Raw genomic sequence first — 15,399 nt, forward strand, 5'->3', positions numbered from 1 at the left:
GGCGGCAGTGCAGATTCCTCTCTGCTGCCAGAGCTCGCCCCCTAGTGGGCAGGCGAAGAGAAAAAGTGCAGTACTGAGGGAGCCCCTAAGGGGAGTAGATGAGTGGTTTCTTCAAAGAATTCAAACATTGCTGGGGAAAGCAAGTTATATTTACTTTTCCCTAGCTGTTCATTTACTAGTTATGAAATGTATGGAAGAGTTTAAAGAATATTGCAATAAATACCGTGTACCCATTGCCAAGGTTGAACAGTTATTAACATTTTGCCCCATTGCCTCTCTTCCTTTTCACACATGCACAGTTTTCCTCTGGACCATTTATTTATTTTTTTTTTTTTTTGGAATTTAAAGTGTTTTTATTTTTTATTTTTTATTTTTTATTTTTATTTTTTTTTAATTTATTTATTTATTTTTAATTTTTACTTTACAATTCTGTATTGGTTTTGGCATAGATACGCATGTACACCTGTGGTGGGTTCATGTCAATCCTCTGGACCATTTAGAAGTACTATGTAGAGACTGTGACATCTCACCCATAAGAAAATAAACAGGCATCCTCCTCTATGAGCACGTTGGTAGGTATGATTACACCTACGAGAGCAATAGTGCAGCATCACCTAACATATAATCCACATTACAATCACAGCATTTTCCCGGGATGCCTTTTATAGCTTTTATAATTATTATTATTCAAGAACCAATCAAGTCTCGCTCACTGCCTTTGTTTCATCTGTTTAATTTCTTCTAGAACAAGGACCTACTCACTTCAGGTGTTTTTTGTTTGTTTAATTTTTTTGAGCATTTAGGCAGTTGTCTTATAAAATGCCCTCAATTTTAGACTGGGTTTCTAATGAATAGATTCAAGTTAAGCATTTGTTGGCACTGGAACTTCAAAGGCGCTGTTATTGTTTCCTTTTGAGACGCTTCAGGAGATGTATGCCAGGTGGTCTCACTCCTAGTGGCACTAAATTGGCCCCTTGGTCCCTTTGTTAAGAGATGGCTGCCAAATGTTTATTGAAAAATGTACACTTGTAATTGAATATTCTGTGGGGTGACACTTGGAGACTGTGTGAGTGTTATGTCCCCAGAGACTTTCACCCTGTTTTTAGCAAACACCAAGTGATTCCTTCCTGACTCAATTATTACACTGGGTGGCGGGGGTGGGGGTGTGGGGGTGGCGGGGAGGATTGCAAAATGATAATTTGCTAATTCCAGCATTCCTTCTAAATTTATTTAGCTGGCATTCTTCTGTAAAGAAGAGCTTTTCTTTCATATTTTTAGCAACTCGGTTTGAAACTTTCAGGTCTGCCTTCTTTGGAACTCTTAGTTCAGAAAAGTGTATATGAGAGTGTGTTATAGTGAGTGTATCTGTGTGCGGGTGGGTGTGTATGTGAGAGAGACAGAGAATGAGATCTGAAGGCTGAGTCCTGCCCACAGAGGCGCTCTCGCGGAGGCCCACCATCAGCCCAGTGGAGCTGGTGCCTATTTTGGCCTTCTTCACTCCTCTCCAGTTTCACTGTCTTCCTGGCTGTTTCTCGAGAGCTGTCAGCCTCTTCCTCCTCAGGACCTTTGCACTTCCCTTTTGCCTGGAACCCCTTTCCCCAGTAGCCACATGGCTCACTTTATTCTGTTCCCTGCCTAGGTGTCATCTGGCCAGATTTCCCGGTCACCCATATAATGTGCCATCCCCTCCCCATTACTGTCTGTCTCTTTCTCTCTGTTGGGCATCCCGCAGCACCCTCGTCATACCTGCCCCATAAACATCGTGAGAACAGGGCTTTCGTCCCATTGGTTCAGAGCCTAGAGTGGACCCTGACTCCCCATAGGCAAGGAAGGGAGTTTGTGGCATGCGAGAAGGGACACACACGCGCCTGCGTGATTGGTCGAGTTCCGTAGGAGATCGAGCCCCTCCCCCTCGTTTATGCTGCTCCACCCAGGTGACCAGAGATATTCCCCTCCTGGGCAGAGAGGATGGCTGTTTCTCATTCCTGGGATACCGTGCGCCGCCGGCCGCCTCTTTCTTGGCACCCAGTTACAAAAGCCAGCAGAGCTGGAAGACTATCCTCCCCCACTTCCTTGACATGATTTTGGGGGAATAAAAACAAATCAGAATTCATCAACTGTGAACAAAATTGTCAACTGTGAACTGTCAACAGTCTGGTTTAAAAATAGACGAGAGGTTGATGAAATACAGTGGAGAAAGCAATTTAAATAAAATGTTAAAAATAATACCCAAAGCGGGCGAGGCAACAGGAAGAGTGTGGTGTGGTGGAGAATGTGCCCAGCGGAGGCCTGCGTGAGCAGTGAACCAGAGAGAGGTTATTAGTTTTGCTTTACACATCACAGAGGAGAGAGATTTACTGGCCATTTGCGGGAAAACATTCACTCATTCCGACATGTTGGCATGTTATGTAAAATGGAAAGGAAGATTGGTTGGGAAATCTGCTAGCACATTTATTTTTAAGTAGGTCAACATTTTGAATATTTCTGACCATTTGTGAAAATCTCTGGCTCTTCTTCCATCTTCTGTCTTACTGTGATGATTGAGAAAGACATTTGTGTTTTACCAAGTCAAGGGGTCTCAAAGCTTCTGGGGTTTGTATTTATTTTTTTATTTGTGTTTGTAGAAATATGGGTTCTGCTACTCTGATTAAAGTCCTTAACTTATTTCCCACTTCTTTGACTGCTTCTTTCAATAGTTAAGGCTGATTACTTATTTAGCTGCTTTATCATGAAATCAATATAAAGACATGAATTTTTCACATTTCCTCTTTTCTAGGCCCAAGTCTCAGCTGATACATTGGCCAAGTTCTTTATGTCCAACTGCCCCATATCCTGAGGCTGCTGGTCCATGTTTTTCTGTCCTTCTTTTTAGGAGAATTGAGCCATCTTGGCACAAGCTCTGCACTTTGTGAGCCTGAGACAAGGTGATCCATCCTGTAGGGACTCTTTTTTAAAAATCTGGATGGAAGGTGTGTTAGTTTGTGAGAGCTGCTGTAGTGAAGTGTCACAAGTCAGGTGGGTTACATGACAGAAGCTTGTCATCTCGCGGTCCCAGAGGTGGAGGTCTGAAATGAAGGGGTGAGCAAGGCTGGTTCCTTCTGTGGCTGCCAGGGAGAAGCTGTTTCTTGCTTCTTCTAGCTTCTGGCAGCCTCATTCATTTCTTGTGGATAGACCCCTTCCCCTGCATGACTCCTCACAGCATCTTTCCTCTGTGTGTGTCCAATTTTCCCCTTCTTCTAAGCATGCCAGTCATATTGGATTAGAGTCCACTCTAATGACTGCATTTTAACATGATTACCTCTGTCATATATTTCTAAATAAGCCACACTGTAAGATACTGGGGGTTAGGAGTCCAACATGAGGGACCAACATGAGGGATGTAATTCAACACACAGTACTAGGTATGAAGCTTTACCCCCCAGAGGGAGAGTCGTGAGTCCTCTCTGCTCAGACCAGCTCCCAGTATTGGCCAGGACTGGAAAGGTTCTCCCAGCTGGGCCCTGGTGACCTTCTGGTGGTCACTCTACATTGACTAAGCTGTGTTCTTTCCCCATGTGATGGACAAGCTCCAGGGAGCCCCTCTGTCTTCAGCTCTTTGTGAGCTTGGATTGACTAAGTTGCTCTCCACTCCATATACTTTATTTATACCTGTATGTTCCTCTTCTCTCCTCCAACTCCAAAGTTATTTTCCCTAAAATGAGGAATTATGGATGTCACTTCCAAAGAATGTCATTTTTCAGTTTGTTTTTATTAATAGAAGCCACCTCCAGGCTGCAGACTCTAAGCAGTAGACTCACAGCCCACCCTGTTTAACTTGGAGCTCTGCAGATCCCATTTTGAAGTAGGACAACAGCCCATCTGAGGTGGGATGGGGCTGGACATGGCTGGCTGCTTGGATCCTCTGGACCTGCAAGGCACATATGGAAGACGTGGGCCCAAGCTTCCTGAGCAAGTCCATACTGCTGAGAAAGCACCATCCATCATCCATAATTTTGCCAGTTTCAACTCCTGCTTGGGAGAACACTGAGGGGGAGGGGGTGGGAGTGATGAGACTTTCTGTGTGGTCCTGAGGTGGGGCAGGAGCTAGTGATGTCCCTGTGTTGTTGGAGGACATTTATTTCTCCCTCCCCACATCCCCGCAGGAAGATCCTTCCATTCCCTTGCTTTCTGTTCCCACTGCCCCTTTCCCAGGAATACTACACATTTCCTGGTGTGTTGGAGCCTGGCATCTCTTGGATCAGGTTCATCTTTACAGCCAGGAGCAGAATCCCTGTATTGGCCAAGTAATGTGCCTTTGTTCCTCCTGACTCCCATTCTCTTGGCAGGTCTATACTCAGGGGTAGTATATACCTGCCTTGTGTCTCCAGAATCTCTGTGTGCACAGACCCAGGATGCTTCTGCCAGGTCCACCCCCGTCTACATTTTGTCTCTGCCTGTGATTGGTGGTTTGTGGACCAAAACTTTCCTAGGTCTCTTGGCTGAGAGAGGGAGTGGAGGAGTGAAGGTCCCGGCTATGGTGCACAGTACAGTCTAATGGGAAGCCCTGTACTGTGAGGGTTCTGTATCCCCCCTGGGTAAAGCTTGGCGCAATGATCACCTTTGGGCTTCTGTATCTTTTCTTCCACAATAAGGACCTAGGGGAGAGGGGACAAGGTAAGTGACTGGTAGGTAACTGCCAGGGTGTGACTTGGCGAGGAGCTGCAGGGAGAGCGCATGAGTGAGGTGCCTGTGTTACAGGCCACAGGATGTCCCTGCCTAGAGATAATCCCTGAGGGGCATCCCCACACACGTGCACTCACCTCCTCCTCCTAACCAGCTTCCTCCAGAGACATGGTTATAGTTGGTCATTACCTTGATAGAAGTCTGTAAACTGTGTTTTATATTTTATCATAATGTACTTGACATATAGACATGTATGTATTATTTGTATGTTGCCATGCCTACTAAAAAAGCCTTAAAATCCAACACCCAGCTTATGAAATAAACCATTCCCAGTGTTCACGAGGGCTGCTGTGGGCTCCTGTCTGATGCCGTTCTCAGCTTCCTCCCTGGAGGGAACCCCTGTCCTGATGGTATCTGTCAACACCCCCGCTTCTTTAAAGTAGCTTTTACCACATACATTGCATATCTCTAAATAGCACATTTTGAGCTTTATAAAAAAATGAAATTATAGCCTTTTGAGCTTCATTTAAATGCCACATATTGTTCTGGAAGATAAAAGGCAGATCTATGTCCTTGAAGCATGCATTTTCACCACTGCAGATAAATATTGTTTTCTCTGGTGGCCCCTTCCTGGAGTCAGGGAAGGGACCCGGCTGCCTGCCCACACTGCAACACTGAGTGGCTGTGGAGGTGAGGACACCAGGGCCTGCCGTGGAAGCCGTGTTGCTAGAATCGCAGTGCGCTGGAGTCCCCAGGCCAGCCGAGGCTAAATCCAGGGGCAGTTGTTCTGGGTATCTGGGAAGCAGATGGATTCCGACTCCAGTGATGGACTAGCATGAGCAGGGAGGCTAAAAGGCAGAGTGTTAAGTGTGGAGCTCAGAAAGAGGACCAGAAGCATGGAGGGTCGGTGATGGTTCACGACAAGCACCTTGGATGCTGAGCCCCGGCACGTTCACTCCTTGTGCAGGCAGATTGGTGTGGCTGGAACAGAGGTTTAGAACTACAGAGCGAACCAGAACCCCCTTTCCAGCTGTCATTCAGCAGCTATTTACTGCACACCTACTAGGTGCCAGGGCTATATATGTTTCATCATATCAAGTCAGGGATAAGACTGACTAAGACTTTCCCCTGTTATTATATACTTTAGGGTCTAGTGGAAACTCACCTGTTGATAAATTATATGAGTGATTCCCAAATACTAGTGGCTTCTGACAGCAAGCATTAGTTCCTTGTTCATGTTGTGTATGAGCTGTGGATTAGCTTCAGCTCTGTTCCATGTCCTCGGCCGTCTGGGTCCCAGATTGAAGGCACAGCCCTTATGGGGCACATGCTATTTCCATGATAGATGGAAATAGCAGGAGATGAAACCAAGCAGTAGTTCTTTGAATGTTGCTCAAACCTGGTTTGTGTATGTGTGCTAAATTGCTTTGGTCATGTCCAACTCTTTGCAACTCTATGGACTGTAACCCTCCAGGTTTCTCTGTTCATGGGATTCTCCAGGCAAGAACACTGGAATGGGTTGCCATGCCCTTCTCCAGGGGATCTTCCCAACCAAGGGATTGAACCTGAGTCTCTTGTGTCTCTTATGTTGGCAGGGGTTCTTTGCCACAAGTACCAGCTGGAAAACCTCATTCCTTACTCACAATCCACTGGCCAAAGACAGTCCTATGGCTAGGATTGCTGTCACCATGGAGCTTTTATGGACAACTGATGCTATCCCTATCAGCTTTCATGACACAAGGCACTGAGCAAAGTATAGGTTTGTCTTTTGGGAATGCCAGAGAATGTTTAGAAGAGGATTACCATCCATCATAGGCATAAACAGCCAATTACAGTCAAAGTATGATAAGGCTTTAGAGCGAGTCACTGTACTACTTCTGACTTTAAAAGTTACATGTAAAACATGTATTTGTTCCTCTAAATTAGCTTTAGGGATTCTGTTGAGACATAGTATGAGAATCCCTAGCCTGAACCTGAGGCTTGTCACAGGGAGCTCGCCCAGGGGAGGAGGAGAAAGTAGAGCTGGCCATAGTGGTCTTCACCTCTGTGCTGTGCCTTCTCTTCAGTCGTGTCCGACTCTTTGCCACCCTATGGATGGTAGCCCACTAGGCTTCTCCATCCATGGGATTTTCCAAGTAACAACAGTGGAGCGGGTTGCCATGCCTTCCTCTGGGGGATCCTCGCAACCCAGAGATGGAACCTGTGTCTCCTATGGCTCCTGCATTGCGGTGGATTCTTAATCGCTGAGCCACTAGGGAAGCCTGGTCTTCACCTCTAGCCCTGGGCATATGCACACAGGCTGTGCTAGTTACAGAGAAGCTTCTCACCCTGGGTACCCACCTGCCAACTTCCAGTGCTCCTCCTGGCGCTCCTTCTGTCCATTTGGACCACCTGTAGGCACATCCCATACCTGGAGGCTCTTTAGTGCTGCGTCCCTACACACACACACATATCTCCTTCTGATATAGTCACGTCTACCTGGCTCTATAAGATTGCTCATTTTTTGCTCCTTCTCTGTGCTCGTTCTTTGCTTCTTCACTGTCAGTTGGCATTTGTGGCCTGGGTCATGGCTTCCTTTCACATGGCCCCCAACATGCCTGCCACCACACCGGGCATGTACCAAACACCCAGGACTGTGCACAAAAGGAAGCCTTGCATTGAGAGGAAGCCAGCCCCCTGCTGGGCTGTCCATTGTGCTTTCCCCGCAGGGTCTCAGGTGACTGTGTGGGTGACAGTAGGGGTTACACGAGAGTGGCTCCAGTATGTGCAGATTGAAACCCTCTCTCCTTCCCTCGGTGTGTAATCGGTGTGGGGACTGAACAGCCCATCCGCTCACAAGGAGCCAGGGTTCATCTGCACTCATGTGTTGCTTTGCAAACACTGGTGGCCTTTTCAAAGATATGCATTTGTGTTTTCCAAGGGCAAGGACCATATCTGCTCTTTTCTTCCCTTTAAAGGATTCCCCCGGCACCTGATAAGCGCGACAGGCACAGTGGGAGCTCCGTCCCCTCTGCCTACCTCCCCTTCCTTTGAACCGGCAGCAAATACCAACATGGTTCTGGGCCTGTGGGCCTTTGCAAAGACTGATTATATACTGCCTTGATCTAGAGAATTTTGCAGGTGAAAAGGGAGGAAACCCTTAGACAATTGAGACCCAGGCCCCTAGCGCAGTTGCATAATTAACCACACACGGAGTGCAGTGCAGACTGTCTGTTCTCTCGGGCCCTTCAGGTGACAGATTCAGTGACAAGGACTGTTAAAGTGCTTGGCCCTGGAGTCAGTCAGAGTTTGAAATCCTGGGTTGTGAATGTCACGATCTTTCACAAATTATTTAGCATCTGAGTCTCCTTTTCTTAAACCGTAAGGTAGAGACAATAAAATGCTGTTAACTGTTGTGGTCTTCTACATCTGTAAATGATATCCTTCTAGCCGCCTGTTCTGAATCAGTTGAGACTTAAGAGTAAACAGCTGGCAGAGAGTGGCCAAAATACTCCCATTGCTACAGATGAAGGGATTGCCAAGAAAATGTATGTGTTTGGGACTTCCAATTTTGAACCCTGGAATACGGTGAATGTTTCCTAGGCTAGACAGCCACAGGCGTCCTGTGGGGGAAAAGACTGTGTCAAACGTAGGTTTTGGATGGTTGAAACAAAAGCATCGCTCCTCAGTTGCTCCTAGGGGAAAGGGCTAGGCCTCACACACAGCATCCAGACTTACTAAGTAGACTGTTACTCTTCCTCCCTGCTCCCTGAGCAGCTGAGTGGGTCTAGGCTTGCTACACAGGCAGAGCCTCCATGGTGGGGGGAAGGGGACAAGGTGGAGCAGCCTTCAGCCCTCCGTGTTTGTGGACCACAGATGTTAAATTTCATACTGACACTCGCATAGACAGTTACGGTTGAGTTTACCACTTATTAAAAGTAAGCCTCCCCATGCAGTGTTTTTAGACATTCATTTTATGCATTTGGGAAAACATAAAAAGCCATTTCTTGATTAACATTCTGTAATTGAGACCTTTAACAGAGATGAACTTCCCTTTGCTTTGTCTCTGCTTCTGTGAGCCTAATCGTGCTTAGAAGGGCACTGGCTGCTTCCCAAGGAGGCTGAGGAGGGAGGGGTCTCCTTGGCAGTGTTCTTACAGCTTTGTTCTGTCTGTCTTTTGCAGTGCAAGTTGGAGTTCCATGCTTGCTCTACCGGCAGAAGTCTCACCACCCTCTGTGATGGGCCATGTCCATGTCTCCCAGAGCCCGAGCCGCCAAAACAGAAGGCAGAAAAGAACGGTGAGTGGGCATCGCACTGAAGGGGCACTGGGTGGCCTGATGTGGCCAAGGTCTGCCCCAGACGCCAGGAACCCGGCCTTTAACAGAGCCGATCTAGTTTGGGCTGGGGAGATGGGTGTGCTTGGCAAGAGTACTCCGGTTTCATTTAGGAACTCCAAATTGAACCGCCTTCAACCTCCATTCGATAGAAAAAGAACTGGGAGTCTTTGAAAATAATTCTGGACCAAGATATGCCTTAGATTCTTTCTAGAGGTCAAATTGGCTATGGTGTAGGAAGGGCAGGGTTTCAGCGTTAAGACCAGGCCTGCCCTGGGTGTGCCTTGGTCTTCCTTGAACTTTAATCTCTAAATCCTTTGAACTTCTGAAAGCCAGATTTCAAAACATAGACTGCAGAGATGTCATGACGGTGAACAGTGGGCCCCCCACTACTGGCGAAAGCATTTCTCTATGAATATATTCTACCGGGCATGTGGCACAGAGCCAAGGAATGAATGGAAGGAGAACCAATTCCCCGGGGCTGTGGTTTCCTTTCCATGGCTGAGGGGGCGGGAAATGTCAGGCCTATCCAAATGTTTTCCTGATGGAGAAAGTAATGTTTTCCCACTGGGCTCAGTCCCTTAAAAGCCTTCTGTAATGAAACCTAGATAGAAGATTGTCTTTTGTGGAGCTGGGCTTTCTCAGCTGTAGCTGGCTGTACCATGAACAGTGTTGGACATTTGTGTGTGAGTGAGCGGATGCCTGCACACATGTGTGTTCTAAAGCCTGAAGCTATTTGTGATGGAGGAAGGTGAATAGGATGTGAGTGTTTATCCACTTGCCTCTTCCTAAGCTGTCTTGTCTTCTCCAAGGCGCAGAGATGAAGATGATCAAGTGTAAATTTGTTCATGGTAACCAAGGGAATATTGTGTTACAAGGTTTTTTGGGAAGTTTAACCCAGGATGTGGAAGGACACTGTAAACCGTGAAACACAGGGGTCACAAATCATCTCCGTAGATTACTCTTAGTTACCAAAAAGCTGATCTCATTGTGTTTTGACCTGATCATTTATAGAACTCCAGGAAGAAATGTTAACTGATCTATACAAGCCTCCTTGAACTTTGGTGAGAAAACCCAAAGCCCTGTGTGGTAAGCAGCAAAATCCACAAAATTAACTTCTGTTTGGAGATGTCTTAAGACCTTTCTTAGGAAGTCTCCATAACCTCTTTTTTCAAATCTATTCTTTATTGCTTTTATTTATGCCTCTGTTCTGAGACAAGGAAACCGATGTAAGGAAGTCGTTTCTGTGATTTGCCTGTAGTTTTCTGTGAGAAGGCTTTGTGATTCTTTAAACAAAGTAAAACCCTTGTTACTTCATGGTGGGCTTGTCACACCTGATTAAATGAGATTCGTTCTCAAGTATGACTCGCCAGGTATGGCCTTGGGTGTGCCACTTATTTATTCAGTCACTTACTAGTGAAAACTGGAACAAAGTCTTATCAAACCTATGCAAGTAACTGCATTGGCATTAAAAGCAGAATTCTGAGAGGCTGGTGAGAACAAGATTACCACTTGAAAGTATTTCATTTCAAAATGTTTGTAAAAGTAACCATTAGGTTAATAGTGAGAATAGGTCAGGAAGAAAGCATAAGAATTTTATTAAATGATTATCAGAAAAGAGAACCATAAAAAATAATAGCAGCAATATTCTAAAACCAGTGATCAAAATTATCTATCCTTCATTAGTTCCTGCAGTCTTGTATAATTATTTTTTGTTCCACTGACCCTTGGGTCAACAGTTTGCTTTTATGAAGATGTCAGAGTCTGGGAACTACCCTCTCAGTCTCTAGTATCATCTAGCTATTGTCTAAGAAATATCACCTTTGAAGGCTGTAGCAAGAAAGGCATCTGTTACTTGTACTAACTGGGCACAGTTCTTACCCTGAGACTCTGAGATTGCCCTTCTTGGTCAGAGACCCAATTTATGCTGTGACTTAAAGCAAATATTTTATATAAGCATGCAGGAAAGTAGAAACTACCTACTGGTGATAAGACAGAACATCTGTAGTTAATTTAGTACATATCCAACAATATTTTAATGAAGGAGAGTATAATCCTCTATTAGGATAGGGTGCTTAACTATTTAATACAGATTTGATCTGTGTTTCCCTGGGGGACAAGGGCATATTATGGGCAATGAGGGCACTGATAGAGCTCCAGGATCATTATGTGAAATGAAACATTTAAATGAAGAATATTCTACCTGGAGCAGAATCAGCCAAGGGAAGGCTGACTTTTTTCTTTGCATTGATGATTCTTTCCACATAGCTCTCACAGTAGTTTGTGGCAGGCGGCAGGCAGTGAGCCCTGAACTGAGGTTGCGGCAACTGGAATAAAGAAGAGGGAATGGGTGCTCAAGAGGGATCAGAGATGAAATGAAGGGCAGCTTTCATTTGGCCACTTGGCTGTCAAGGTGGAGGGTGGCGGGGTATGCCCATCTATCCACCTTCCTTAACCTAGCGGCCGCCTCTCTCTGAAGCTGCATGAAGCGAGAGTGGCATTCACAGGCCACTCTGTCCATGAGACACTTTGTGGCTCTGAACAGTGTTGGGAGCACTCTTGTGTCTGTGCCTATTACAGAAATGACATTTCATCATCTCTCAAATACAGGTATATCAAAAATGTGACATTGTTGTTGTTAATGATACTTTATTTTCAAACTCCCCTCTGTTTTGAACCCTGGTTTCTTCTGGTAATATAAACATTAGTGTCGTCATTTCCAGGTAAATTCTATTTATTTGGGATTGTATCTAAACTCTAGAAAGTAGGATTGAGATGGGGGCTTATGAGTGACCATATTGGTGTGAGGTGGTTCTTGATGTGTCTCTTTCTTTGGCATCTACCTCTCTGGGGTTTTGTTATTTTTAATTAGTTGTCCAGCCATGCTCACCCTCAGTGCAGCCAAGGAGAGATGTTCTGAGACCTTCTCTGTGACCTCTGCTACACGTGCTCATTCAGGTCACACTGAGTCCTCTTTCTTCTAAGTCCTACACTTTTTGGCTCACTCATCCTCTCACCACCCCTCCTTGGCCCCTTTCAGGGCCACAGCAAAGCTTGAGGATGTCCTTCTATGACATTCTGATGTCAAGAAAGCCTGTGATGGGTTTGTTCTCTCAAGCCATCTCTCCTCGAATCTGCCTGGCAACCATTTCTCTTCCACACAGAGGACATCTTTACAAGACTGGTTTCAGAATGGGCTTCATTAGTAGCAAGACACAGGTGCTCTTTGTTGTGGAGCTCCAGCTCCCAAGGGTTTTAGGATCACCTCTTCCTGCCTAGGACCCAGAGGTGACTTTGGAGGCAGGAAAGTGCTGTGGTGGGCAGAACTTTCCTGGGGACGCAGCAGTCTCTGCCTGTGCTTCTCCTTCCCTATACATGACCTCTTGCAGCCCCAGTACTTGGGACCAGTACTGGGTGTAAACATCCAAGGTTTGCGAGGCCAGGATCTCACTCACTCTCTTTCTGATCTTGCTGTGCTTCTTCCAGCGTTTGGCTGTTTGAATTACAGCAAACCCAGTTCTTGTGAGTCAAAAGTGTCTTGTCTGATCAGATTTGGTTTCAAGAATATTTTTAGGAAATCAAAGACAAATTGTTGAGCTTTGTGTTCTCTCTTTGTTTTTTTTCTGGCATCTTTTCTTTGATGTGGCCCCTGAGGGGATGGTAGAAGGTGGAGTTATCATTCACTACCTCTAAATATTTCCTCTCACATCTCTCAGTTGCCTTATGGCCTTGGACAAGTTACTTAATTGCTTTATCTCTCATCTCTATGATGCCAAACCAACCTCAGGAGTATAGAGTAATGATTGTCCAAAGGAAGGGAAACATTAAAAAGAGGGATATGAGATTGAAATCCACACATTAAGCCTGGGTTTCTGTACCATCTCTAGGAGTTTCTCAGGAAAGATCCTTCCCCTATCTTTTCTGGTATTAATGCCGAAAGCTCAGCTTCTCTGTACATGGGTGCCAAATCGAATCTTGGAGACAGAGTTTTGGGTGAAGTAGAAAATAATAGCTTTATTGCTTTGCCAGGCAGACGGGGTACAGCTGGCTAATACCCTCAAAACGGTGTATCCCAACTGGAAGAAGATAGTGAGAAGTTTTATATTAATTGTTCAAAAAGGGCATGATCAGCTCATGGACATTCTTTGATGGGTTGGTGGTGGGATAAGTAGGAGTCAGCATCATCAACCTTCAGGTCCAACTGGCCTGGGGTCTCCGTGGTTGTGGGCAGCATACCATCGTTAACTGTCAACTTCTCCTACTTGGAGGGGGTTTCAGTATCTGCACAACAGCTTGATAGATTTTGTCTACCCATTGATGAGGAAACAGGACCTTGCCCCAAGGTTGCTCTTGACTGTTTCTCCCTGGTCTTGCATCACCTCCTGTCTAATTAACTTTGCTGCTTGAATCTGCCCACTGGACCTCAGGGAAGGTTATGGAGGCTGAATGAAGGCTGCTTCCTATAATCAAAGAAATAGGAGACACAGAAAGACCTGTGCCCAGGAGCTCCACAGGGCCCTACATGCTATCAGTATTTTCTGGCACCCAACAGCCGGCCCAGCTAGGAAGTTGCCTCTCACTAGCCCCCTTCCACGTCTGCTCCTGTCGCCGCCCTGACTCCATCCCTCCCCTCCACACGGAGATAGCCCTTTCTCCCCACCTCAGCTCCATAGCCTTGTTCTCTCTGGAGGAGGGACTCTGAGCTCCCTCCTGGCTGAGATGAACATTTCATAGTTGCAGGTATCCGGTCAGGAAAGATCTCCCCTAACTTCCTTCACACCATGTTGAGGGGACCCTGGTGTTCCTCAAAGGTGCCTCAGGTTTCCACACAGGGACAGTGGAAAGCCGAGTGGGTGGGAACTTCCGATCTCCCCTAGAATGACTCAGTTTTTCTGCTTTACCACCTTAGATCACATTGGCAGGAAGAGAGTTTTGGCACCGGCAAGCCATCGTTCAGTTTCCATTTACTCTGTGAGGAAACTGGGGTTCTCCAGAGAGAAAGCATCTCTCCTCAGCTCAGATGGTGGGCAGGTGTGGGTAGGGTCAGTCTGAGCCTCTTCCCTCATGGGCTGGGCCTCTTTCCTCCCCTGGCCCCCCACCATGTGTACTCCCTTCGGTAACAGCTAGCCACGTCCTCAGCCTGAAGACGATTCAGGGTCTATAGCTGTATTTGGCAGGAGTTAGTTATTTCTCTGGGGTCTGATGTCACTTGCATGAATCTTGAAGTGTGAACCATCAGGCAAAGAACGTCACTGCGTTCCCACAAGCAGCCAGGTTTGGAAGGCATCCTGTAGACTCTCTCCCACCCCATCCCCAACCTTTGGAGGAGGAAGTTGAGAAAATAGCACCATCTCTAAAGCCAGCCCCTTCTTTGCGTCTGTTGTCACAGGTTAGCTATTTCTGTTTTTAATTTTTCTCTATGTTGTTTTCTAATTGGAATATAATTGCTTAAAAATGTTGTGTTAGTTTTTGCTATACAACAGTGTGAATCAGCTGTAAGCGTATATATGTCCCCTTCCTCTTGAACCTCTCTTTCACCCCCGCCCCAACTCGTTTCACCCCTCTAGGTCACACGGAGCACTGAGCTGAGCCCCCTGTGCCATTCAGCAGCTTCCCATCAGCTGTCTATTTTGCACATGGTAGTGTGTTTATGTTAGTGTTACTCTCTCAGTTCACCCCACCCTCTCTTTCCTCATCTGTGTCCACAAGTCCATTCTCGATTTATGCATCACTGTTCCTGCCCTGCAGATAGGTTCACCGGTACCATTTTTTTAGATTGCAAAAGCTTTACAGACACACTAAAATTTAGAGAATTCGGTATCACCAAACTAGGTTAGCTTTTGGAACGAGGATGTGGGTCCAGCTAGTTGGCCTCAAGGAGTTCTGGAGAAGGCTGTGAGGCTGTCAGCGTTTCCTGGCCTGACCTTGCTGGGGGGTTGGGGGCAGCGTGGGGCCATGTTTGGTTCCACAGATCCTTCCCGCATGGCATGCTAAAGAGGAAATAACAACTTCCCTCCAGCTGAGCTATTTTGAAACAGTAGAAAAATAGTCTACAATGATTTTTCTCTTCTCAAATGGTGATTTCAACCCAAGGGCTGGATTCTGGGGGGAAAAAAAGTCCTGGGTTGACAGGCGGCTGTCTAATTCCATTACTTATCACAAGTCAAGTTGAGGAAATGTGTTTAAACGGGAACAGGAGGTGGTGCCAAAGAGACAGGATGAAGAGTTCTTCCTCGCTGTGATGTCTCAATGGAAAAATCCTAAAAGCATCCTGCTGCTGAGGCTCCCAGCAAAATGAAGATTTATCTTTGCATCCAGGGAAGAACATTTTTCTTTAATGCCTATTGTGTAACAGGGTGAAGGCCCCAGGCTTGCAAACTGGCAGTTTAAAAGTAGTTTCTGTTAACCTTTTCCATAGCCATTC

At 46.1% G+C, this 15,399-nt stretch overlaps 1 protein-coding gene across 2 annotated transcripts in view; it reads left to right on the forward strand.

Annotated features, from left to right (window-relative positions):
- The window catches only part of SPOCK1 (SPARC (osteonectin), cwcv and kazal like domains proteoglycan 1), a 588,532-nt gene that overhangs the window by 450,091 nt on the left and 123,042 nt on the right, over positions 1-15,399 (forward strand). For both annotated transcript variants that reach the window (XM_040240033.1, XM_040240034.1), the window contains one exon: positions 8,825-8,939. In XM_040240033.1, coding sequence (XP_040095967.1) covers positions 8,825-8,939 — 115 coding nt within the window. The remainder of the gene's footprint in view (positions 1-8,824; positions 8,940-15,399) is intronic.

The sequence above is a fragment of the Oryx dammah genome, unplaced genomic scaffold (assembly GCF_014754425.2).
Source record: "Oryx dammah isolate SB20612 unplaced genomic scaffold, SCBI_Odam_1.1 HiC_scaffold_5, whole genome shotgun sequence".
Taxonomy (NCBI): Eukaryota; Metazoa; Chordata; class Mammalia; order Artiodactyla; family Bovidae; genus Oryx; species Oryx dammah.